The sequence below is a fragment of the Varanus komodoensis genome, unplaced genomic scaffold (assembly GCF_004798865.1).
Source record: "Varanus komodoensis strain SLA01 unplaced genomic scaffold, ASM479886v1 scaffold10, whole genome shotgun sequence".
In the NCBI taxonomy this organism is placed as follows: Eukaryota; Metazoa; Chordata; class Lepidosauria; order Squamata; family Varanidae; genus Varanus; species Varanus komodoensis.
The window spans coordinates 18,732,444-18,757,908 of NW_025335269.1; the positions used below are offsets into that span (position 1 = coordinate 18,732,444).

At 38.6% G+C, this 25,465-nt stretch overlaps 1 protein-coding gene across 20 annotated transcripts in view; it reads left to right on the top strand.

The window, feature by feature from the left end:
- The window catches only part of CLASP2 (cytoplasmic linker associated protein 2), a 136,652-nt gene extending 111,565 nt beyond the window's left edge, over positions 1 to 25,087 (top strand). For 10 of the 20 annotated variants that reach the window (XM_044455203.1, XM_044455276.1, XM_044455355.1 and 7 more), the window contains 15 exons: positions 1,984 to 2,047; positions 6,632 to 6,634; positions 9,944 to 10,107; positions 10,651 to 10,729; positions 10,860 to 10,910; positions 13,746 to 13,889; positions 14,483 to 14,626; positions 14,923 to 15,029; positions 15,169 to 15,322; positions 16,236 to 16,464; positions 18,459 to 18,652; positions 19,310 to 19,438; positions 20,462 to 20,668; positions 20,827 to 20,943; positions 23,058 to 25,087. In XM_044455203.1, the coding sequence (XP_044311138.1) occupies positions 1,984 to 2,047; positions 6,632 to 6,634; positions 9,944 to 10,107; positions 10,651 to 10,729; positions 10,860 to 10,910; positions 13,746 to 13,889; positions 14,483 to 14,626; positions 14,923 to 15,029; positions 15,169 to 15,322; positions 16,236 to 16,464; positions 18,459 to 18,652; positions 19,310 to 19,438; positions 20,462 to 20,668; positions 20,827 to 20,943; positions 23,058 to 23,144 (1,873 nt within the window). In that variant the 3' untranslated portion in view covers positions 23,145 to 25,087. The remainder of the gene's footprint in view (positions 1 to 1,983; positions 2,048 to 6,631; positions 6,635 to 9,943; positions 10,108 to 10,650; positions 10,730 to 10,859; positions 10,911 to 13,745; positions 13,890 to 14,482; positions 14,627 to 14,922; positions 15,030 to 15,168; positions 15,323 to 16,235; positions 16,465 to 18,458; positions 18,653 to 19,309; positions 19,439 to 20,461; positions 20,669 to 20,826; positions 20,944 to 23,057) is intronic. The other 10 variants (XM_044455267.1, XM_044455322.1, XM_044455294.1 and 7 more) reach the window with 3 other exon arrangements.
- Positions 25,088 to 25,465: the final 378 nt, after the last annotated feature.

Genomic DNA, 25,465 nt, shown 5'->3' on the forward strand with positions numbered 1-25,465 from the left:
TCTGAGCTAATGCTAGACCCATGATCATAGAAAATGCATTCTTCCCAATCCCTGTCTATAAAAAAGCACTTAGGTGTTTTGCCTAGGAAAGACCACCATGCTGCTTTCATAAGTGTGGTTGAAAGAATATTAAACTGCAGTCTCATGTATTCCTTCTTGTGCATGAATTTTCTCATGTCTCTTTTCAAAGCTACCTATGGTCAGCCCTGTTCTATTTGCACAAGTGTTAATGCTAATTATGGTTAGCTTCAAGCCAGAGGTTTCAAACACATGAATACAAACTCAGACTTGAAATGAGTCATGGTTATCTTTACAAACAGGCAGATGTAAGACTGCCTATGTGTCAGGGGTGGCCAAAGCAAGGCTCAGGAGCCACATGCGACTCTTTGAGTTTATTTTGGACCTTACAGATGGCTCCGAGCCCTCCCCCTGCCCCACATTCCACCCCCAGTCCAGATCGCATTAATGGCATGGGCACGATTGTGACAAGCTCTCCCAAGGTGGCTAGCTTGTCCTGCCCTCTTCCTGATGCTAACCCTAACCCAATAAAGTTGAGTTATATTTTCTTCTTTTGAATTCCAAGAAAGAAGGCTCCTCTTTTTGGAGGCACAAGCAATAATTCTGAAAGCAGACACAGATTATCATTCACCTTAAGCTCAAGGCTGACTCTCCTAAAACAGAAAGCCCTGTACCCTTATACAGCCAGACGAAATAGCTCCGTGATCATTCTACTGTTGCAAGTAGAGTTCACTGCTTTTACACCATTATCCCACAACAAATCTCAGTATAGATCTATAGAATACCTAAGGCCTTACATAAATGCTCAAGTAGGACTCATTGAAAATGGATACTTCAAAACATTCCTTGGTTAGCAGCTCATGCATTTACTAGGCACTCCAGAACAAATCTATAGCCCTCTGCTGAGCCTTCATTTCGGAGAAAGTTTCTTTAGGGAGTAGTCAAAATAAGAAGTAGGAAGCCTTCTAGTCAAAGGCAAATTTAGTCCAGCATCCATTTTTTCCACTAGCAAAACCGATGCCTAGGGGTAGATCTAAAGCAGGACATGAGGACAGTAGCCCCTTCCTGCTGTTGTCCCCCAGCATGTGGTATTTTTTGCCTGGAAGGGACATACCCTAGGGCCTACAGCATTTTTTAGTCTCATATGCCCAGACTTGTTTCTTCATCCTGAACTGGAGAATATGCTGCTTGCTTTTACATCTTGGTTCTCCTTGAGACACGGGAAACAGTCATCTATCACCCCTTCCTGTGTTTAGCTTTGAAGCAGGATTTATTGGAGGGATGGGTTGTTTAATTGGTGAACTTTTCGTGAGTCTCTCTATTGCCTGTGCTTTTCTTTTGGTTTCTATGTTGTTGCTACTTTGAGCTGTTACAAGATAATCCTGGTTTATAGTTTTTCCGAAAGTAAGCCACGCTGGTCTGGCAAGAAAGTGGCTCCATTAAGAGCAAGTTGTCAGTTCGTTAAAGTTGAATCTTGCCTTCTCTAATTCCAGAGGGAGTGACTTCACATTTGTCCAGGCTTTCATCTTGTTTCTCAAGCAAAATTGATTTTTCAAATAAGAAAAATCCCTCAATGTTTTCTCTTTAGTAACACTGCTGTGTTCTATAATTAGTCACTGAGGGCACAATCCTATGCATGCTTAAATAAAAAAAAAGAATTCCTATCACTCCCGGCATGCTCCAGTTAGTCATGCTTGCTAGAGCATGCTGGGAACTGCTGCAAGACCTTTTTTTGTCTTAAACATGCATAGAATTGCACACTGAGACTTTCTGGGTGTGTATTATAGTTCAGGGTATAAATATATAGCATAAAGATATTTGAATTTCTAGAAACACTAGAGTCTGTTTGAAAAGTGAATTTACTAAACATTGTATTAAATGTAAAATATTACACTGATTCCTTTTTAAAGTTTTTTTGTAACATTGCCCTACAGTTTACTAATTAGTTTTCTGTCATTTTGGCAGTCGTGTTGAATTAAAGAGATTGTGTGAAATCTTCACAAGGATGTTTGCTGACCCTCATAGCAAGGTATGGATTTATGTTTTGTTCATTAGTGACTGTTCATTGTTCATTAGTGACAGTGCAAGTATATAGGTAAATGCCTGCTATAGGCTTAGGTATGAAATATAACTTTTAAGTCTATGTATGGAAGGAGTTTCTATTTTCAGAAGCAGAGTTGCAATCACAGAAGGACCCTCCATGAACAGAAATTCCTTCGATACACAAATTGAAAAGCTGAGATCCAAGACATGATATTGTCCACTAGTTGTTGCATAGTAGTACAAATGCTGGATTTTATGAAGATCATTAGATCACTGTTCTTCTTAAAAATGGCATTAGGTGCTAAATCACAGGCATGTGGCATTCTGTTTACAGGTTGTCAGTTAGAAATAAAAGGTGGCCAACAACTTTCTTGACCATTGTGACATAATTATAATTAATGCTGCTTCCAGGCCTTAAATGGTACAAAAGACACATGCTGGAATTAGGTAATATTAGAATAATGCTTGCTAGGAGAGGAATATTTATTCAAGCTGTTTTCCATATCTAGAAAGAAAAATGAGAACTCACCCACACACATTCATTGAACTATCTAAAATGACCCCCATGGCTGCAGCTGTATTTTTAGCCAGATCTTCTCCCTCTATTATTGGTTCCCAAATGCATACAATTGTGTAATTGATAAGTGTTTGGCAGTGGTATCTGTTACAGCAGTGTCATCTCTATGTGATTTCATTGTACATTCATTTAAAAAGCCTGATGAGAGCTTAAATCATTAGCAAAATGTGTATGTAAAGATTCAAATGAATGATGGAGTATGTTTGATCTGAAGTCTAGAAGACATTCTGTTAAACCATTAATTTTGGTATTATAGGCCTGTGTGTGGCACATACTGCAAGCTGCTATTGGAATTAAGCCTTTTTAAGAACTGTTAATGCATGAGGATATGCAGTATATTACAGATAACACGTGCAGACATCACATCTGTTTTCCTCAGAGGACATCCTGTTATTTTCACTCTAGTCCACAGAAATGTGTGCCATGATAAATGTGCTGGTTTTTCAGGTGCTCCAAGACTGCCTGTGTTTGGATGGAATAGGTTTTTATGATCCAAGCCATTCCTTCTTGGTGCAGGAGGGTGTGATTCTTTGATCTAATCCATCTCACATGCTCTCTCATTATGTGTGTGTGTTTGTGTGCATGCATATTAATGTATACACATGCACACAACTGCACAAGTGTGCAGATGCACACACTTGCAGAGTTCTTTCCAGTCAAAACAGATCTGCTAACACAGCACCCACTGTCTAATCCAGCACCATCATGGCTCTGGTTAGTTGCCTAGAGACTAAGAAGAGGACCTTTCTAATACTGGAAAACCCAGAAAACATAGTGTACCATCTGTGTTTGTGGGATACCTTGGGAATCTTAACTAGAAAAGGCAGATGGAAAAGCCTAAGCTACAAACAGGCAGGAATGAAATATTTCTTAACCTTCAAGTCTCCACTTAGGCTTCAGACCTAACATTTTAAGAAAGTAAAAATGTACCCGGGCTGGTTAATCAATAGGTTAATTCAAAGCCAAGGATGACCCCACCCCATCAGAAAAGATTCAGGAGGAAAGTATCACTGGTCAGCCCACCAATAATCTAAAAGTACCATCCTGGAACCTACATGCGACAATATTTCCATTCAAACTATTAAAGTCAGTTTTTCTCAGGCTCAGTGAGAATCAGAAATTAATGCTTTACCCACTGAGAAGCATTTCTGAATATTGCGCAAGGACATGATACTCCTCAGATCAGACCCATTCTTCATTTCAAAGGCCAGTTCCCTTTTGTTGCAGGTCTCCAGAACTCGTTCTCCCATTTCAGCTCTGAACCTTGCCAGTCCTCTGAGTTCATCTGGCACAACTTAGGTATAAGGCAAGTAGTGAAAATCGCTTTACAGCAAATCAACTTCATTAGAAAGACAAACTCCTGAGCTTCCTTTCACACATGCACCACATCCTATCTCACCCCTTGCACATAGGCAGGTTGATCAAAGTATGGTTCGTGAAACACAATAGCTTCCAAAAACATTGAAATAACAACATGCTCCACTAGATCTATGGTTACATCAGCACCATTTTCCACAAATTCATTCATACCTAAGATATAAATGGTCATTACCAAAGCCTTTATGTGACATTATATGCGGTATGCGCATGTTTCTGTGGAGACCACTTTTGAGAGGAAGAAGCTGTCTTAATACAGCCACATAGCTCACCTGGGTACTTGTGGGTTTCCCATGGCACCTGTTTGGCCAGTTTTTGACATGTTGGATATCAAAGTGAGATCAGAACAAGGATTACATGCTGTGCAGGTTCTTTTCTGGTTTGGTGTGTGGAAGTAACCAAAGATTAGTTTTGCATTGAGTAAACTTCATATGTGTTTTTCCAGTTGTAACTCATAGTCTAGTATAAACCAAGTCTCTGCTCTTCTTTACCTAATGTTTCCCTTTCTCAGTTACTATTCATGGACCATAAGACTATCACTAGCTACTAGTCCTGATGACTGTATGCTACCTCCAATGTCAGTTGCTGGTGAATATAGGTTGAAGGGTGTTATTACACTAACATCCTCTTTGTGTTATTCCATGTTGTATTACTCTATTTGCGGGTTTCCCATAGGCAGCTGTGTGAATGGAATACTGGGCTAGATGGGCCTTTGGTCTGATCTAGCATGGTTTTCTTACATTCTTACTATTCTGGCTGCCGTGGATTGGAACTGGAAGTGGAGTCTACCAAGAGAGGTTTTAGTGAACAAATTAAAGCACATGCTTCTTTTTCTTCCTGAGTAGGAGGAAAGAACCAACTTCTGGATACTTTTTCACATCAAACCTAAAGAGACCTTCATAATGAATAACCAGTTTTCCTTTCCACTAGATCTCTCAACAGCTTCATACTTACTAAGTCAAAGTTTGTCCATACCATAAGGACAGCAACCTCAGTAAGCCAACCTGTGCAACAGCTCACTTCTATGTTTCCTTTTATTGATACCACAGAGTAGCTACATGACAGCTCTTCTTAAATACTTTGATATAACTTGATATAACTTTTTACTTTCTACATACACATAAACCCTGGAAACAGCTCCATATATACAAGTGAAGGGGCAAAACCACTATGCGTAGGCTTTCATATTTTTGTATTTGGAGCTCCAACTCTGAAATTGTAGATAGTGTTGAAGAAACATCGCAAGTCACTGTTTGACTTGTAGGTAAAGGAAAACTCACATTCAAATAATGATTAATCTCCAGTTTGTAAGACATGTTCTGTGCATGGCATATGGAGAAAAGGAAGACTAAAGTACATTAGGGCCACCTTTGTAATGTAGAGGGTTGAGTAGGATGATGACTCCTGAACCTACAAATTAGTGTTTTAAAGGCAAGTCACTCATCCCCCATGCTGACACATTTATTGTTTTTTGTTTTGCTCGTCTTGACAGTTTGAGAATAAATATTTGGAACACCACTGAGAACAGAGTGATTGAATATTAATATCATAGTTCTTTTACTATGACTATCTCACAATCGCTAAGCAAACCAGCAGGACCAATTTTACAGACTTCAGAATTAATACATTTCCAGACAAGCATCATAGATTTGTGTGTATATCTAGCTTAATTATAAAATATTATCTCGGAATGGTGTTCAGTATGAGTATAATATGCTCAGTGTCAATTTTGTGTTGGTAAATTATTTTATTCCTGTTTTATGAAATTTGAGTGCATTTTTTAATTCAGAGGGCTTTCTTGGTAAGTACGCTTTGGCTTGAAGTCTTAAGGTAAGGGTGTTGAACTTATTTTAGCCCAATTACCAATGCAGCTTTGGAGAAGCGCTTGCAGAATGCCTCACAGTGTTGACCCAGGGCCAAAGGAAAGAAGAGTGGACTAAAAACGATTGCATGTTTTTGCTTAAACTCTTAGTGCCCATGACAAAACTTTGGCGGAGGCATTGCAGCCATTTTAGAATGAGGGGATAAACTGCCAATGTCAGAAAACTACCATGCAAACAAAAAGGGGGATTAGCCATTTGGAAAATGCTGGAAGACCAAATTGGTAGCCCCAAGGAGGCCAGATTTGACCTGTTGGCATAACATTCAACATCCCTGCCTTAGGGATACAGAACTCATTAGAATTCATTTGAAGCTCTTTATGGCAGTCAAGACTCTTCATGACTAACAAGGCCAGACTTGTCAAAAAGAGAGCCTTGTCTACATGCAAAGATCCGCATACAAGTAGTCATTTTTTCAAATACAGTTAGGAATACCTCACATATTAGAATTTTAACAGGACCATCTAAGACCAACCATTCAGCACCCAGTAAAACAGATGTATGGTGTTGTCCAACCTTTCACATGCTTCAGGGGGGCATCATTAGTCTCAATTTCTTGTTGCATATTTCTGTAACAAATCTGATCCTAAAAAACTGAATGCATAGTTCAAATGTTATGGTTTTATTCAGTGTACAGTAGACTTCCATAATATGGATCTCTTTGATGCTTGAATTATCCTGGACCCAAAAGCTGGCAAAGAGGAATATTTTTCTTCAGATGAGTTGGTCTGAAAAGAGAGTGGTGAAGGGAAAAAAGAGATTGAGGGTAGACTTGTGTTTTTATGTACTACTTGGGAGTTTGATAGCAAAGCTGTTAACATTTTAATTATTTAAAAACCCATGTATCATATTTTCCTCATACAGGAACTATGCAGATGGAAACTAATTTGTGTGTTTTATCTTCCCCCTCCCTCCCTTCCCCCCTTTTTTTTCTTTTTGCATGCTGTCCCCTGTGTTGGAACTCTCTATAGAGAGTAAGTTGGTTCAATATTTGTTAGAACCCAAACCTTACTGCATGATTGACATTAACCTCCCCCTCCCCCTGCTCTTCTTTACTCTTATAAAGAATGTGTGCAGAAGCTAGCTTTTGCGCTTTATCCTTGTAATTATGCAAATTATTATGCTGAAATGGTTTTGGATGTGCTTTTGTATACTAATGAACTCACCTTTTGTTTTGTACTTCTACTTTGTGTTGTGGTGACTGGCGCATCTTAATTTCACATCTAAGGAAAGATTTATTTACAGCAAAGTATAAACCAGGTTTTCCCCCCTTCACTGTCCCGTTTCAACTTTATACATGATTTTCAGAATACAGTATTTAGTCAGACCAATAATAAATGAAAATTGAGTATTCATGCTGTTAGTTTCTCCATCTAGCTCTCCTTGGATACCAATGTTTTTTCTAAGTATAATATCCTTTTCCAGAACAAGGTGAACTCTAAATGAATTCCTCCTATACTTCAATGCACAGGCTGAAGGGAAAGAAAACTCATTACTAGATTGTTGGCATGCTTTTAGATTTATCCATAATGTGTGTAACTGGCTTGCTCCTATGTGTTAGGACCTGTTACTGAGTGTCTTTTCAACCTTTCAGCATCCTTCAAGTCAGTCACTGTTTATTAAGTACAGTGTTGTCTATCCAGTGCTATTTAATCAGTTGCATCAACTGATTGGCATCCTATCTACATCACATATGGCTTGGATGAAAACTAAGTTAACTGATTTGAGAGTTCCCTGTTATATCTGAGCTGTTGTGAGTTTAAACTAGCTAATTTAAACAAGACAGGATCAAACTGTATTTTATTTCTGTGACTAAATAGAGTTTAGTTTAACCAGACTTTGGTTATAATGAGGAATTTACAGTAAAAATGGTTAATATCTTCCTACAGTTATGTTCAAATTGGCTGCATAAGTAGACATGCTCCAGAAGAAACAGATTATATTTACAGTAAGCCCATCTTCTGTATGATAAGAAATATTTAAAACTTTACTTGGATGCTGAATCTTGCAAATAATTGAGGAAAAGAACAGTTTTTGAGCAGGCTGCTTTAAAGAAGAATGAAATACTAGATATTGTGGGCCATGTATGGCCCTACAGGTGAATCAACCAAACTGGAAAGACTAACTGTGAAAATTCTTCACAGATCTCTCCCTTGCCTAAGCTGGTTTGCTTATCTCATTGACCTGGCTTATCCAAAGTAAGGCTCCATAGGTTAATTCCTGAGTTGGGCTCCAAGACATATGTTGCCTGTCATTTTAATCTGCACACTGCAGCAGGAGCTCACACAGTCTGTTGTGTTGTGCAAATCATGGGCCATCCGAGCATTAAACAACCTTTGGATAGCCCTGGAACAACCTGCATGTTAATTTACGCATGATTTCTTATTGTGACATGCAAACCGGCTCTGTTTTATTTATAGTCATCCTTTTTTTTTCCTTTCATGGAACTCAAGGCAGTTTGTGTAATCCTCCTCCTCTCAATTTTATCCTTACAAGAACCCTGTGAGGTACGTTAGGCTGAGAGTCACCCAGTGAGCATCATAGCCGAGGGGGGTTAGAATCCAGATCCCTGTCCAGTACTCTAACCACACTGCCTTTCAAATAACCTCAAAGACATTTTCATCATTCTGTTTAAAGCAGAAAACTGTATACCCTCGTTTCTGTTTTATGTATTGGAGAGAAGGCATTCTTGTTTGAAAGTTGGATTCATTCTTTGACCACAAGATAAGCTTTTTCAATGTCACTTAAAGCACATCTTGCACTTGTGGAGAATCCAGGTGTTTGATTGAGTCTTGGAAGATCCTTAGTTCACCTAGTGGTATTTTATTGCCTATACTGAAAAAAACTACATTTTCTTCCAAGGAAGGTTGGTATGTGCAACAACAGATTGTTCAGTCAGCTGGTGTTCAGACTCATTCAGTTGACCAAAATCGATGTGTGTAATTCAATGTCTCTCATTATATTGTTACTTCAGCAGTGATTTCCCTAAGTCTACTGGTGATGAAGCTTCCAGTTTGTAGTTTGTATCAAGTTTCACCCTGTCATACTAAGCTATTCTATCAAATTGTGAATTGTGCTTTTTCTATCTACCATTTTTACTGAGGAATTTTGTAAATGGCGGTTTAAAAAGTAATACATAACACAATGCTTCTTTATAAGAGAAGAAATTTGCACTGTTTCTGTACTTCAGTATGATAATATTTTGGATAGATGTTCAAGTTAATGTTTCACTAAAGGCTTGCCATGACAGCTTAGCTTTAAAATATGTCTGTGTGGGGGGGGTGTGCGTGTGCGTGTGTGTGCATGTTGTGTTGCATGCAAGGCTGAGTGGATTAACAGTCTAAAACAGTGTTTCTCAAATGGGGAGGCAAGTCCTCCTCCAGTGGGGGTGCATACAGTGCAGTCATATACACATCTACTCAGAAGTAAGACCAGTTTAGTTCAGAGGGACTTACTTTCAGGTAAATGAATATAGAATTGCAGCTTTAATGTGTTAGTGGCTGGACTGGAAGTGTGGGTATGTGTGCACATGCAAGAGAGAGACAGAGAGAGGAAGATGGGCAAATGTGGTTGAGCAACATAGGATCTATATGAGGCAATACAACAGGGAAACTGGGCATATTTGTGCAACAGGGCTACTGTTAGATACAAATGGGAAGATAAAGTACATCAAGAAAGCATCACTATTTCTTAAAGTTTGAGACACACTGGTTTAAACCATTTCCACAAAAATAAATGCAACAAACCTCACCGAAGGGAAGAAGTTGCGCCAGTCATCACAGCTTTTCTTTACCCAGTTATAGTGCATGAAGTACTAATTTTCAGAATTGTACATATATTCTTGAATCACAGATTCTGATGAAACACAGGACAGAATGTTTTCCTGCTTGGCTGTGAATCATTGCCTCTATCCGCTTCTGTGTGTTACTACATTGTTCTTTTCTGAGTTCAACACAGGCAAGCATCAACTCCTTTTCTTCCCTACTCTTTATTTTTTTTCTTTTGTCCTCTTTTCTCCCCCCCCCCTTTTTTTTGGTACCTCCTCCAGGTGTTCAGCATGTTTTTGGAGACTTTAGTAGATTTTATCCAAGTCCATAAAGAAGATTTACAGGATTGGCTATTTGTGCTGCTTACACAACTGTTGAAAAAAATGGGTGCTGACTTGTTGGGGTCTGTGCAAGCAAAAGTTCAAAAGGCACTTGATGTGACCAGGTAATAGACTCTGTGAAAGTAGATGCATTGTTTGATTTTCTGCATCTTCATATCAGTAGTTCCCTCTTTCATTCCTAGGAATGATAGTTTCCCAAATACAAATTCAAGCTAAAGGTAGTTTCATGCATGAGGACATTAGAATGAAATGAGAAATCAATATGTTTCCATATTTATTAAATGATTCTGGAAGTGTATTGACATGTATAATATACCTAGGCATTATATCAAAAACCTTTTTCCAACCCCCCCTTGATTGATGTTAAAGAACAGGGATTGAAATATTTCATCCAGCTGCCTAAAGATTTTCAGCATCTATTAATGCTTCGACTTTATGTGAAGCAGCCCCACCATCAATATTCCAATGCTCCTTTTCTCAGCCAACCTGCTTGTCTGTCTGCCTCTCCCAGGCCAGTATATTTGTAGCAAAAAGCAGCTGCATATTTTCTAATTTCTCCCCTTTTCCTCTTTGATTTTCCACACTCCTCTTAATAAACTGTTACAGAGTGATCTTTGACATTTAGGGCATGATCATTGTTCTTGCAGAGAATCCTTTCCAAATGATCTCCAGTTCAGCATTTTAATGAGATTTACTGTTGATCAGACCCAGACACCCAGCTTGAAGGTAAGAACTTGAAAGAGTTTAAAAGCAAATGAGATTTGTAAAATAATCTATTCATTAATGTTTTTGTATCTGTGTTTCATTCTGTGTGGCTGGTTTTCAATTAGTGGGTTTTGTTTTTATAAAATTTCAGACAGTCAAGCCAGCACTGCAGGACCAGCTTCGCTCTTTTTGGAGCTCCAAGGTTTTTGTCTGCATTATTGCTTTTTTAACCTACAAAGTGTAAATTTTATATTTTTAAATTTTTTATTTATATGCATCCATATGCAGCTACTAACCTTTGCAAGGAACTCTGAGCATGCTTTTGTCCAATTAATGTCAAGCGTTATGCTTCTGTTAACGTTTGACAGTAAACCTTTCAAGAAAACACGACAAGACTGAGAAAATTAAAAAAAAATGTATGTATGGCTGCCTAACACAAAGCTGGTTATGCAAACTCACTCTGTCAAGTCTCTTCTAATTTTATGTTTGTGATTTCCCAAACCTCATTTACAGATTTAGTTGAATTTATGCTTGATCTTCCCGCAGTCACACAGCACTTTTGCAACTTCAATTATTAGACACACTTACCTCAGTATTCTCAAAATATGAATGTTTTAGGAGATAATGATGCAAATTCAAATATTTATATGGCAGCTGAAAATATGTAATGCATTGGAATATATGAGAAAAACTACACTACACTGCAAGTGTGTAGCGGGAGAAACTGCAGCCTTGGGTATACATGAAACAAATATTTAAACTGAGGCAATTTGGGAAAATAGCAAGCATATACAACCAACATTTTTCCTCTGTCCTGCACGCAGTAAATGCACACAAGTTTGTTCATAGCTTTTCACAAGGTGGCACTTCTTAAACACGGTGCTCAAGTCGCACGCAAATATATCTTCATTTGTATAATGTGCAGCACAACTTTGTTGTACATGTTAGAGAGAGATTGATTTTAATGCTGTTTCTCAGACAGAGCAACTGATAACAGAGAGAGAGAATAGTACTAGTAGGGTGAGGTGGGAGGAAGAAAACCCCCTGTTTAAGAAAATACTCAGTCTGTCTGCTTCTGTTGTATACAGAATTTAGATTTTATTCCTGAAGCCTTTCAGTCGTCTACAGTACAATTTTTAGAACTGAGTCCCATGGACTGCTGAGTAGGGAAAAACAAGAAGAAAGCAGGTAGAATTTGTATGTTATAAATTGTGCTGATGCCTTGGTCACCAGGCACTTCTTATTTTTATTGCTAATAGGATAGCTTGATAACAATTTAATGAAGTATAGCATCCTTGTTTGTTTGTTTGTACTGCTGTATATCTGAGCATATTTCCAAGCAGTGAACAATGAAAAGAAAGAAAACAAGGCAAAATACATGATTAAAATGTTTAAAATCACATTTTAAACCTAAAATGATACTTATGTCTGTGTTTATATATTAATATATGGGATTATGCTGGTGCAATGTATTTGTCCCAGCTGGTCTTCTCCCCCTCTTTCCAAGCAGGTTTCCACAGTCTTACTAAAGTTTTTGTTATGTTAAAAATGAACAGCTTTCTTGCTTTGTGATACAAAAGAAGATTATTGCAGAAGTCTGTAACAGAGAAAACAAGCAAAGTTAGCATACTGGACATTGAAAACTAAATACCTCTCCTCCCTTCCAAACCAAAAAGTTTGACTCCATCTTCAAAGCTGATCCTGCTGCTTATGGGCCAATTGTTTCGAATGTCTGAAATTTCTCAGTTGGTCTGCCCTCTTAACCTACCACTGTATGATTGGACTAATGATGCTGGAGCCATTATACCCTATATTGGCCTGTTCATTAAAATTTCCCAGAGTTAAGAACTCCCTGTTTCTTAGTGACTGCCAGGATTATTTCTGAGTTTACTAGCCTTGGCAAGTCAACTGAGATTTCCAGCTTTTCCTCCCTTTCTGCATCAGAGTCAACAATCTTTAAAATCTGTATTATAGGGGGCATGAAACCTGTAACTTACAATATTTCTGAAAAAATAGAGTGATGAGATGAAAAAGGAAATTATTGAGAACAGTTAGCATTTGGTCATTTAAAACGTATTTAAATCAATGCAAGAGCAGCCTTGCTGGGTTGTCCCATAGTTTTATCTAGTCCAGCTTCTAGTCTGATATCTGGTCTGTGCACACACTTTTTTGAATATGCAATTCCCATTCAGCAGATTGGTTGTAGGATTGTATGAGAGTTGTATAACCATTGGCTAATGTCACATGACCACCTGCCTGGGCTGCAGGTTCAAAATGCTGCACATCATGGGTTAAATAACTCAAGGTAACTTGGCCTCATCATTAGAGTCATTCCATTGTTTGTAAGCTCATATGTGAAGGCTACCAGATAATTTGATGGAAGCAGCCAGAACATGGCAAAAGAGGAGTCATTCTTGTTGGATAGTCTGATGAAAGTCTTAACATATACAACTTGTAGTGCAGCTTCAGGGCACATGGTCGGTTGGGCTGTTGAAACATTTTCGAAGACTAATTAAGTTCTAAGTAGAACTAGATGCTACCACCTTGACTTCCAGTTGACTAAGTACTTTCCAGCTAAAAAGGGGGCGTGCCAATAAAACATGCTTTGTATTACCTTCTCCATTGTGTTCGCACAACTTACTAATTTTCTCCACTCAGCCCCTATAAAGAAAGCTTCAGATATTGGACAGGATAGAAATTAAATAAAGTAGCTAAAATGAAACAGCAGAGTGGAATTAAAAGAACTAAAAATGACGTGACGATTCCGCCAGACCAGTCTTGCATTATTACATAGTTCTTCAATATAGTAGTTTTAAATTATGAAAATTAAAAACATGTTTACTTTTCATCCACTCATGTTCTTTGACTCCAACACTAATTTTATTTATCAAAGACAAAGAAAAGTTTTGTCACTTTTCCTGTCAGCAGTAGTATTACTGGGTTGTTCTTGAATAAAAAGAATGTTCTTCCATCTGCCTGCTAACAAGCAGCTGTCATATTTTTCTGTACATTTGTTTGATTCACTTCATCTTTATAGGTAAAAGTTGCAATTCTTAAATACATAGAAACTCTTGCGCAACAGATGGACCCAGGCGATTTTGTAAATTCAAGTGAAACCCGTCTAGCAGTATCTCGAATTATCACCTGGACAACAGAACCTAAAAGCTCAGATGTTAGAAAGGTATGTTGATTCATGTTAAAATATTTATAAAGCATTTTATTTCAGGATTTTAATTCTCCATGTTAATGCCTAACATTCTACTGAACTCAGTATGATTGAGTAGACATTGCAAAATCATATGGAGAAGGGTTTTTTTTCTTCAAAAAAATGTTTTGCAAATATTTCAAACAGCTGAGGTCCATAGCCACCCTATTAGCTTGCCATGGCAAGACTTTTGACTTGTATACAAAAGTATCTATTCTGCTAACAGATAGATACTTTTAGCAGATCAAATTACCCTTCTGCTCTTTACCCTTCCTTGTGTCCTCCAAAACCACCCCAAAGGGTTGAGGATGCCTTCAGTGTTGTAGAGGGGAAGAGAAATGCCTGGAGTATCGGTGGAAGTCAGCTTGTATACCATTGGTTTTTGCCCTTTGGTTGCAATAAAATACTTGGCCTGAAATTGTCTGATTTAATTTGCAGTTCTCCAGAAAGTGTCTGTATTTTTATTACAATAGTCCTGACAATAATGAGTACATTTCCGGCACATTGTAACTATTTTAAACCTGGCCTATTTATTTCATCTTTTTCAAATGATTACATGTTTTTCCTAGGCTGCACAGTCGGTCCTGATTTCCCTTTTTGAACTCAATACTCCAGAGTTTACAATGTTGTTGGGTGCTTTACCAAAAACGTTTCAGGATGGGGCCACAAAGCTTCTTCACAATCATCTCCGAAACACAGGAAATGGTGGCCAGGTATTTGCAGGCTTTTAAACTTACTCCTCATTAAAATGCTTACAGGTTTGATCATTCCTGTAAGACATTACAATGCTTATGATAAATGTATGCATTTGACTTAGAATTTTCATTATTAAAATTACTTGAGTTTTCTGGGTATAATTTTTCCTAAGCAGTGCCATTTTGCCATGTTTATCCATTGCTCACTGATATAAAGATAGTGCTAATTGAAGAGGCTTGTATAATCTTTCCTTTAAAAAAGTTTGAAGGATAGTCTTAAATAATTTCATAAAGATTTTTTTTCCCTATTTCAGGGGTCTATGGGAAGTCCTTTAACGAGGCCTGTTCCACGCTCCCCAGCAAGTTGGTCTAGCCCCATCACTTCCCCAACAAATACAGCCCAAAATACTTTGTCACCAAGGTAGGAGACCAAAATATATATGGCATGAACAAAAGTGATCCTTGTATTGATGGAGGGAACTAGAATCCATAAAGTCAGTATCAAATCTTTGCAAATAAAAGAAAAAAGTTCTTCATATGTTTCTTTTGTTGTTATACAGTGCATTTGATTATGACACAGAAAACATGAATTCAGAAGATATTTATAGTTCTCTCCGTGGTGTAACTGAAGCAATTCAGAATTTTAGCTTCCGCAGTCAAGAAGATATGAATGAGCCTATGAAACGGGATTCCAAAAAAGATGATGTTGATTCAGTGAGTATTTCACTTGCAGGAAAAGTAGGACTGTAGGTCTACAAAAAGATAAACTAACTTTGGGGTATTGTCTTATATATGGGTGTTTACTAGCAACATGGCCATGGAAACTAACATGCATGTCAAGTCAGGAACCAGTCAAAGGAAACGGAATCTGTCATTTAAAAAACAGCAGGGAGCCAGGATTATTGGGGCAATATATGGGCCATATTAAAACTATGGAAAGACCCTGTTTTTACTTTATAAACTGTTGTATGTTAATTAACTTTGCCCTTTATATGTTTACTTTTGAATAACAAAGACATCATTGATGATATAAAATAAGAATATATACCCACTTTGTCAAAGACCATCTAAAGCTAGTCTCAAACCATTTTATTTTATCTAATACATATTCAATTGAAAATCATAATTTTGTAAAATAAGTAATACTTCTGAATGAAATATAAGGGTGTAAAGCAATGAAAATGCCCTTAAATACCTGAATTTGGAAGGTTACAGGCACCCTGTGCAGAGCCAGGGGAAGAGTGAAGGTGATCACCTCCTCCTCCTCCCACTCTGCACTTTGGCCATCTAGGTGGGGCTCTTCAGGGGGAAAGGAACAACTATGGAGCAACCGCAGGATACCTCATATTATGCCATTCCAGTCTCCTTCCTTCCCTCACCTTCTTTGGCGCTTCTCCAAGGTGACTTTTCTTACCTCAAAGAGCAGCCGGCATGGTTGTTCCCATACCAGCTGCAGGGCAGCAGGCAAGGGTGATCATGGCACTGTCTTGAGCTGAGAATCTGGTTAGTCTTGGGCCCCTCAATTCACCCTAATAATACCTAGTGGCCATAGGATAATCCCTAAAACTACTATATTTACTTGCAAATTATGTTTATGTATTCTTACATCCCTTTCTGCTCCTGTTAGATTTGCAGTGGGTCTGGAATAGTAGATCTGCGAGCAGGAGGTGGTGCCAGTGATACAGGCCGAACAGCTCTTGACAACAAAACCTCATTACTTAACACAATGCCTCCTCATTCTTCCCCACGGTCACGTGATTATAATCCATATAATTACTCGGATAGTGTTGGTTCTTTTAACAAATCAGCTTTAAAAGAGGCCATGTTTGATGATGATGCAGACCAGTTTCCTGACGGTAAGTCTGGTGAGTTGCAAGCATTGGGAAGGGCTATATAGATGGAATAGCACAGGCAGCAGTAAAGAGAATTATTATCTGGTCCAAATTACAGAGAAGCAAAACCGCCTTGGAAAAATTGTTTCTAGCAGATGTCTTGAGGTATAATAGGCTAAACGAAGTCTGCAACTTGGTGTCCTAGATGTTAACATGACGGTACACAAAAATTAAACTAAATATAAACTGTTAGACATTAAGGATGAGTTCACATCAACCCTCCTTGCATCAACCCTCCTTGCAAACAACCTACACAGTGTGGGTTCTTTATGGAACATCTCATGTGCCTGAAAGATGTTCACGCTCATCACAGGCTGTTTCCCCTCCCAGAAGAATCCCAGTGATCTGTGTGGCAGAACCCATCTGCCGTAATTCCCTTTTGCAGTCCCTGTGGTTTTTTCACCATCTCTGAAACAACAGCTAGTGACAGCCCTAACATATGCCCAAGCAGCACATTAGAGAGGCCATTGCTAGCTTACATTGCTTTTATTTCTGTGCCGTAAATGTGTGCAAATGTTATTTTCATTGAGTTTTTATTATTTGGTGGGAGGGTCAGTAATTTGGAGGTGCATGAATTTGCTCTTCTGACAACCTTAAATTGGAAGACTTGCTTGGTCAACGTCAAATGCACATTGGCAAAGCAGCTTGACAACTGTAAAACATATATACAAAAAACAATATATACAACTTTGCTTGGTCAATGTCCAGGGATGCTACCTATACCACACACTTTAACACATATGAGGTTACTGACTTGGCAAGACTCCACTTTTTAGGGTAGGCATAAGTGTGCCTCCAAAAGTCAGAAAAAAAACTGTGATTGTGCATGATTTTGATACATGCCACCCAAAAAAGGAAGGTCATGAACCAGTGACTTTGCCTCCAAAGTGCCACTTGGGCATTGGGGAAGTGGCTGTCCCTGGCAGCAGCAGAGGTGAGATTGCTAAGAGCAATAAGGAGGTTTTGACTGACTCCAGTGGTTCCAACATGCCATGATAGGATCGCTCTCCTGGATTCAGATAATTGCTGGTCAGATATCCCTAGAACAAGACATGAATTTTCAGGGTGGCTTGTTGCTCAACAACAAGCCACTGTACGGGAAGCAGTCTCATTTGTAGAATATAACAGCCCACCATGTCTGGTTACCCGCAAGTGGGTTACTTTGTCAAAGAAAAGGATGGGAAAGCATTTAAATCCTTCTCTAACTAGAGGTGTCAAGTTGTATACTGAAGAAGCCATCAAGGCCTCCAGCAGACCACAGCTGGAGAGTTGCTTATTACCTTGGAGAAGCAGTTGGAATGTTTAGGTCAAGCTTGTCTGCCCAGAGAGTTTTGGCTATGGGGCAATATAGAAATGATGATGCTGATGATAAGGCTGAGAATGAGGAGGAGGATACCTTTCATAGTGTTTGGGGCACTGTTGTGCTATGCTACTGAGCCACTGGATGTCAACAAATAGGTTAAACTGGGAATTTGCTTACCTGTTAACTGTCTTACAGTTGTTTACCAGATAGTCCAGGATCCATCTTGGCTTGATCTTTCTTGTAATCATTATCCTGGGGGTTTCAGTGGTTCAGAGACTCCCCTTTTTCCCCTATTGGTATGGAATAGTTTTTGGACTGGAGTAATTAATTGCTTGATTATTACTAACTGGCTCAAAGGAGGGCCATGTTTCTTACTCAAACCTCAGCAGGTTTCCAAAAACCCTGCCTCCTGAATGGATGACTAGGTTATCACCCAGTGTCTCAACCATTCTGTCACACATGTAATAGGAAAAATTACTAGTAAGTCTTAGAATCTCTGAGGTATAAATTCATATTGATTGTTTCTGAGGGTAGTAGTTTGCTATCTAGGGAGGTAGGTATTGACTCTACTGTTGCACATCTCATATAACTCATTGCCATCTGTTAATAAAAGCGGGAGTTATTTTTGATATGTTTGCATTTTCCTTTGGCACAGAGCATCCCCTGGATCATTCTGACCTGGTTGCGGAATTGCTGAAAGAATTATCAAACCATAACGAGAGAGTTGAAGAACGGAAAGCTGCCCTTTATGAATTAATGAAATTGACACAAGAAGAATCTTTTGGTGTCTGGGATGAGCACTTCAAAACAATTCTGCTTCTATTACTTGAAACCCTTGGGGACAAAGAGGTAAGGCCCAAAAAAGCAAAAAAAAGCTCTACTTTCCTGCTGCTTACCTGGCTGTAATACTTGATACCAGTGTTTTCCTTGAATACATAGTAAGTGAAGATTACCAAACTTTACCTAAGTAGGAGACTAAGAAGGGCATTGCTTTCTTGATATGGCCCTGTCTTCCTACATACACAGTAGTGCTGCCCCACCTTGAATTAATGGGCACCATTGATCACGGACAAGGGGGCTAATAGCAAAGTGGATGTTCAGTACCTGGATGACATGGAGTGGTGGCGTGTCCCTCATTTAGTGATGCTACATTCAGAGGCTTCAGTAGAGGCCTGGGACCCACATGCAGCTATATCCTGTGATACACATGTAATAATGTTAGATGTGCTCTGTTATTGAAAGTAATGTATATGTAATATATTCTAGTCATAGTACTTGGTTAATATGATATTCACCACAGAAGTTCCGTCTCAAGGAAAGAGGTTTGGATTTTTAATACAAAATTAATCTGGAAAGATCCTTATTTTCAGAGACCCAAAAGAATGAATTAAATACTCAGTTCATTTCTAGAAACACAGCACTAGGTATCCATAACTGCAATGCAAAAAAATAGCAGTATGAAGCTCTACAAATAAGACTAAACTGAGTATATGTTTAAATTTTCAGCATGCAATTAGAGCACTGGCATTGAAAGTTTTGAGAGAGATTTTAAGACACCAGCCAGCAAGATTTAGAAATTATGCAGAGCTTACAATCATGAAGACTTTAGAAGCTCATAAGGACCCTCACAAGGAGGTTTGTATACAGACCTTAGGCTTCCGTTGCATGTGACTGATGTTACCAATGTAGGTTCAAGGAATGAAAAGAATATCCTATGGGTATTTCATAGGAATACAGTCTGCAAAACTGCCATAATTGATACAACTATCAGGTGAGAAAGTAAGACTCCTGTGCTCTCAAAGACAAATTTTCCCCATTGTCACAGGTTTTATGGACAAGGATTACTTCTCCATTGAGGCAGGTAGTCCTTTACACTTAGTTCCAGGAAGCTATGACTCAGCTTTGCAAGCTACTTCCTATCAAGCCTGTTAGCATCCTGGGAAGTAGTTTTAAGTAGTATTAATAAGAATGTTATTCTTCAGGCATGTGAAATAATTTGATAGTAGCAGGCCTACTGGACGAGCTCCACATAATTACTGTTCACACATACTTTCCAGCAGAGTAGGGTTGCATCACAGAGAACTAGCTTACATGCCACTGTGAATGCCTATGACAAGAGTCTCCACTGCTCTGTCTTGTTGCTAAACTGTTATTCAGTCTTGCCTTTTGCACACCATGTACAATTGAATTCTTTTTAGCTGTATGGTCATTCTCTAGAATAAATGAAAGAGCAATTAAATGTCAAGCCCTGCCATAAGATGAAACTACAAACCCTGAATCACGTTTTTGAACTAATGGGGTTTAAGAGCATACTCTCCATTTGTGAACCAGAAGGATTCTCTTTTTAAAGTCAATGTAACTTCAGTGTGTGGAATTAAAACGTCCAGATCCTTGATGTCTTACCCCAACAGTTGACTTCTTACCCCAACAATTTGTAGATTGGAGACATCAGTTCCTATTTTCAGGCCTGAGGGTGCTGAATGTGTTTTTGAAAATAGGCCCCGCCCTTTCTGAGATGGTGTTCTCTCAATAGGAATGTTAGGTATAAAGCAAAGTGTGTCTACAGAAATTTTTCTATAAGGTTTTGACAATATGCTAATAGTAAAATTGAATAAATTCAATTTAATTGCTTCCTCATGTTTCTGATTGAATTTTTAGGTGGTACGGTCTGCTGAAGAGGCTGCTACTATGCTGGCCACATCCATTAGTCCAGATCAATGCATCAAAGTACTCTGCCCCATTATTCAGACAGCAGATTACCCCATAAATCTGGCTGCAATCAAAATGCAGACTAAGGTGATAGAGAGGGTACCAAAAGAAACACTTGCTCAGCTCTTGCCAGAAATAGTACCAGGTCTAATACAGGTAAGACAGCATGCAGCCCTCGGGTTGAAAGGAATTTTGCAGTCCCCTGATGGTTGACAGCATATTCCAATAGCTTTCAGAGACTTTTTATTTTAACTAGTCTGTATTTTATAAATTAACTAATATTGTTTAAAATACTATTTTTTCTTGCTTTCTAGGGCTATGATAACTCTGAGAGCAGTGTTCGGAAGGCTTGTGTATTCTGTCTGGTAGCCATTCATGCAGTCATTGGTGATGAGCTGAAGCCACATCTCAGTCAACTCACTGGCAGCAAAGTAGGTGGAGGCTTGTCATATCCACAATTTTGTTTCCAGTAGTTGCTACGAAGTGGGAAGAATTGTAGGGAAGGGAGTGGGGAGAGGGGGAATCAATAGCTGGTCTTGAAAAATAATCTGGAAACAAGTGGCCCATTGTTCATTTTATCTTCTGTGCTCCTCCTTGACTATTTGTGGTAAACATAGTATATAAACAGACTGACTATAACTCCTGTTATGTTCCATGTAAAGTCAGGCTTCAGTTAACATTCTGCTTCAAAGTAGGTGAAGGTCCAGTTTATAGATGCAGTACAACTAAAGTGGGTAACCTTTCACAGATAGTACCTTTTCAAGCTACAGATGAGGAGTTGCCTGTTTAAAGCTCCCGAAGCACACATATAAAAGTACCCCATGCACACAGAACGGGGGTGCTCTTTCAGACCAAGGGATAAATTCCAGTGGTGGGTGGAGCCAATAGCAGAATGGGCAGGGCCAAAATACTAGCATATTAAGGGAGTAAAACTCTGACTGCCTTAACAGAATCATGTCAACCTTGTCAAATGAAGAAAACTGCCCAAAAGCTGTGAAATCACCAAAAGATCAAAAGTTGAGGGGAAACAAGCAGAACCAGGAGAGGGACATGGCTGTTCTAGGGACCCAGGCAGCAGATGGGAAACGGCCCTGCAGTTCTGCACCCCTGGTATACAAGAAATAGTATATCTGGCATCCTACTTTTCTCTGTGCAAGATTTTTTTTCCTCACAGGGCAACATTGAGACATGGATCTCCTCAGCTGCAGCCTGAAACAGAAAAACTTTGCTGTGTAGTTCCAGATGGAATTATAGGGTGCTAAGAGAGTAGTAAACTGCAAGGATTGATTTCACCAGCACTGTATTTCCCTTCCCAAATGTGTATCAATCTGACTTTGTAGTGTGCTTGAAGTTAAAGCTGCTAAAAATTGGATACAAGAAAAAAGGGAACAGGTGATATGGGGACAAGCTCTGTGCTCATGCTCTCCTTTTCGCATGATGTCTTTTAATTATTCCCGATTTACAGCAAGCTATAATTTCCATAGCATTTCTGCCAGCAAAGATTATACCTGCCCTGGAAACCACAACTAATTAAGTAGTGCTCAAGAACCTAAGCTTTTTGGAGAGGGGAAGTGAGAAATCACAGCATGGGTAGTGAAATTACTGAAATTGTGGCATTTTAAAAGTGAGATGGTGTTCTTTTACAACTTCTTCACTAATTATCACAGTACTAAAAGAAAGAATGACAAAAATTACTTTCCGTACTGTCCAAATTGTTAAGTAAGTCTAAGTTTAGTTCAAACATAATAGAAAGTAATACTTTCCCAGTATGTGAACACACCAGAGCAAGCCTTGGGCTCATTTGCTTCCCTACAGCTTGTTTTTTCTCTTGCATCCCTGAGGAGGATCAAAGCTTCTGCTTTCAGTTTTAAACTAACAACAATTCCTTGAGGGATCTGAACTTGGGGAGCTGAGATTTGCTTAAACCAGGGGTGGAGGACCTGTGACCCGCCAAATGTTTTTGGACTTCTGCTCCCATTAGCCTCAGCTGCAAGGCCAATGGTCAGGAATTCTGGGAGCTGGGATCCACCAACATCTGGAGAGCCAAAGGTTCCCCACTCCTGGTAAAATTTATGGTTAATGAAAAGAATCCATTATCATATCATGGTTTCAGATCTTGGCTTGTTCTCCCATAGTCTTCCTGAAGGAGCTAGTTTAAAACTTTTCTCGGAGGCATACATAAGCCTGAACACTCTACAACACCTTCTTTTATCATGATACCATGCTTTTCTTTTAGGTCTGAATAAAGCCTAAATCTCAGCACAAGGATTGCAACCGCCCTTTAGCAGTAGTCAGCAAGTGAGCACTGCACAGATACTGTGGAGGATACTTTTCATTAATAACATAAAACATTCAATCCTCCTTTGCTTTAAAAAAACCTGAATAAACTCTTAAGAAAGGTTTTTTCCTTCGCATAGTTGGCAGTATTTTTTCTTTATTGCAGTTATTTATAAACCACATTATGTTGCTTGTTTTTTTCCCTGACTTTGCTCATATTAAATCTGCATGACTACTAAACAAGAAATGTACTGAATTAAATCTGCAGATGAAACTGTTGAACCTTTACATCAAACGTGCACAAACAGGCTCTGGAGCAGGTGATGCAGCTGCTGATGTTCCTGGACAAAGCTAGTGAAGCTGATGCCCACATAACAGGTCTTGTGAAGAAAGACAGTCAGCTAAAGGAAAAGTCTCAAACACAGCTTTTGGAACTCTTAATTTTCATTGGGGTGTTTTTTTGTTTTTTATTTCCCCTTAACGGAGGGCTACTCTCAGCCTGCATGTGACTGTTGCAGTTACTCCATATCCAAGGGAAAAACAGTATTAATATCACTTGTTCGAAGCAAAATAAATTTTAAAATGCTAATCCATCATGTTCTCTGTTCACACTCTTCTGTGTGTCTTCCCATTGATTTTGATCAGTGTTACTGTACATTTTTCTTTTAAAAAAAACTAATTAAACAGGAATGCTTTAAGCTGTAAAAGCTAAAATCTAAATTTCTTTGTTTTTATTCCACTGCAAAGTAACATGTATCATTTTTTTCTGAAGCGGCAGGATTCAAAAACAACTAAGCCAAACTGGTCTGAATCACAACTAGACTAGGAGTACTGGAGGCGCATCCACATATGTATGTCTTTACTCAGGTAACTGAGTCAGAAAGCAAGCAGTGCTCATAAACAGCTGGATCAGTCCAGCTCTGTAAAAGTGGTTATAGTTTGCTGCTTGATATATTTGTCCCATACAAATTCCATGCAAACAAGGAGGACAAACTCAGCACCTCCTGTGTGGAAGAGAATTAAAATACTTTGTTGCAGACCTGGGACTGTTTAGCGCCCTGCCTTCCCAACAACAGATGAAGCAAACTCTCTTAATGGATGTGAACTACCCTTGTCACCACCTCTTTAAGCAGGATGCTTCAGAGTGGAGTGCTCTGCACAAGCATGCTCAGTATGTATGTATCACTAGAATGTTTCCTTTCCAACCCAGTTACTGGAACTAGTAGTTCTATCATTTTAACTCACATAGGGATATATGACAGCACTGCAGAAAAAAAAATCAGCAATGGGGGCTTTTTGCATTGAATTTTGCGGGGGGCGGGTACAGGAAGGAATCACACGCACTATAGACTTTGACACATTGGCTTGAAATTTTAATTGAATGATTTTGAAAAACCACACCAAATCTACTGAATAGCTTTCATAGTGGTGTCATCAAGGCCATCTGGATTGAGATGTGGAAATAAGGTTGTTTCTGTAACTTTTTTTAAACTTCATTGTGAATAATGCATCTTTGTATTTATGGACTTAATAACTGAAAGAGAGAATGAAAATTAAGTAAATGTCCCCAAATATCTTCTGTTTCTCAGATGTAAGCACCCTGCTTCTTAATTGAGAGGTGGGAGTGAGAACAGCACCCTTCTCACAATGGCTAGAGCATAGATTTTGTGACCAGGGTTACATCATCTAGTTTTAGAAATTTGATCTTTACAGGAGAGAAGATAGTGCCAAGGAGGATTTTTTCTGTACTAGGCTAAGATTCTCTCTACCTCTTCAGCGTGAATGCTTTTAATTAAGCTGCTACCCATAATGTCTTGTGGAAAAACTTTTGTCTATAGAAATATTTTTTTATTTTCCTTTTTTGTTCTTTTGCTGATGTGTATTCAAAGCCTGATTCTTTAACATGCAGCCAAATACCATTTATAAAAGAGTTAATATTACTTCACTTATTATCTTGAAAGAGAAATTGAAATACCTGCATTTTACATAATTTAACGATTACTTTGATCGGAAATGATTCTGGCTGGGAAAGACAAAATGTGGTTATTGAAGCTGTTGCAGAAAGCTGTTTATTGGGGAAAATATTTTAGAAATACATGTAAAAATACTAAAAATTGCATTATTCGTCACTGGCTTTTTTTAGCAGTTGCATCAGGAAAATAGTCTCCCCTTCCTCATTCTCATGTGTGTAACATTCTTGTTTTCTACTGTTCTATTACATTGTGTATTTATAGTTCTCTGCTTACCATTGTGCATATACAGGCAATAAACTGTACATAACATTACTTGAAAAATTTACCTTCGTATACAGCTGTGTTTCTGCTTTATTTAGTGGTAGATTTCATCATTTGTGGTATCTTAATTGTTATAACAATACCAATTTCCAGGTTTTTTGAACCTGCACAAATGATCTCACTGATCTAAGAATACAGATTTACAAAATTAAGCTTGTCAGAGCTAAACAAATCCTCAGTCCAGATGGCAAGCAGTATAATCAAATCAGATAAACATAGTTCCAGCTTATTCAGAGAACACAAAACTTTAATCATACTTTCCTTGATTCTTATTTCTCCTGAATCAACCTCTCCCATACACATTTTCCCCAGCCCAACAAGAGGTCCAGTATCTAAGCAGTAACTACAGCATGTATTGCGTGATAGACCTAAATGCACATAC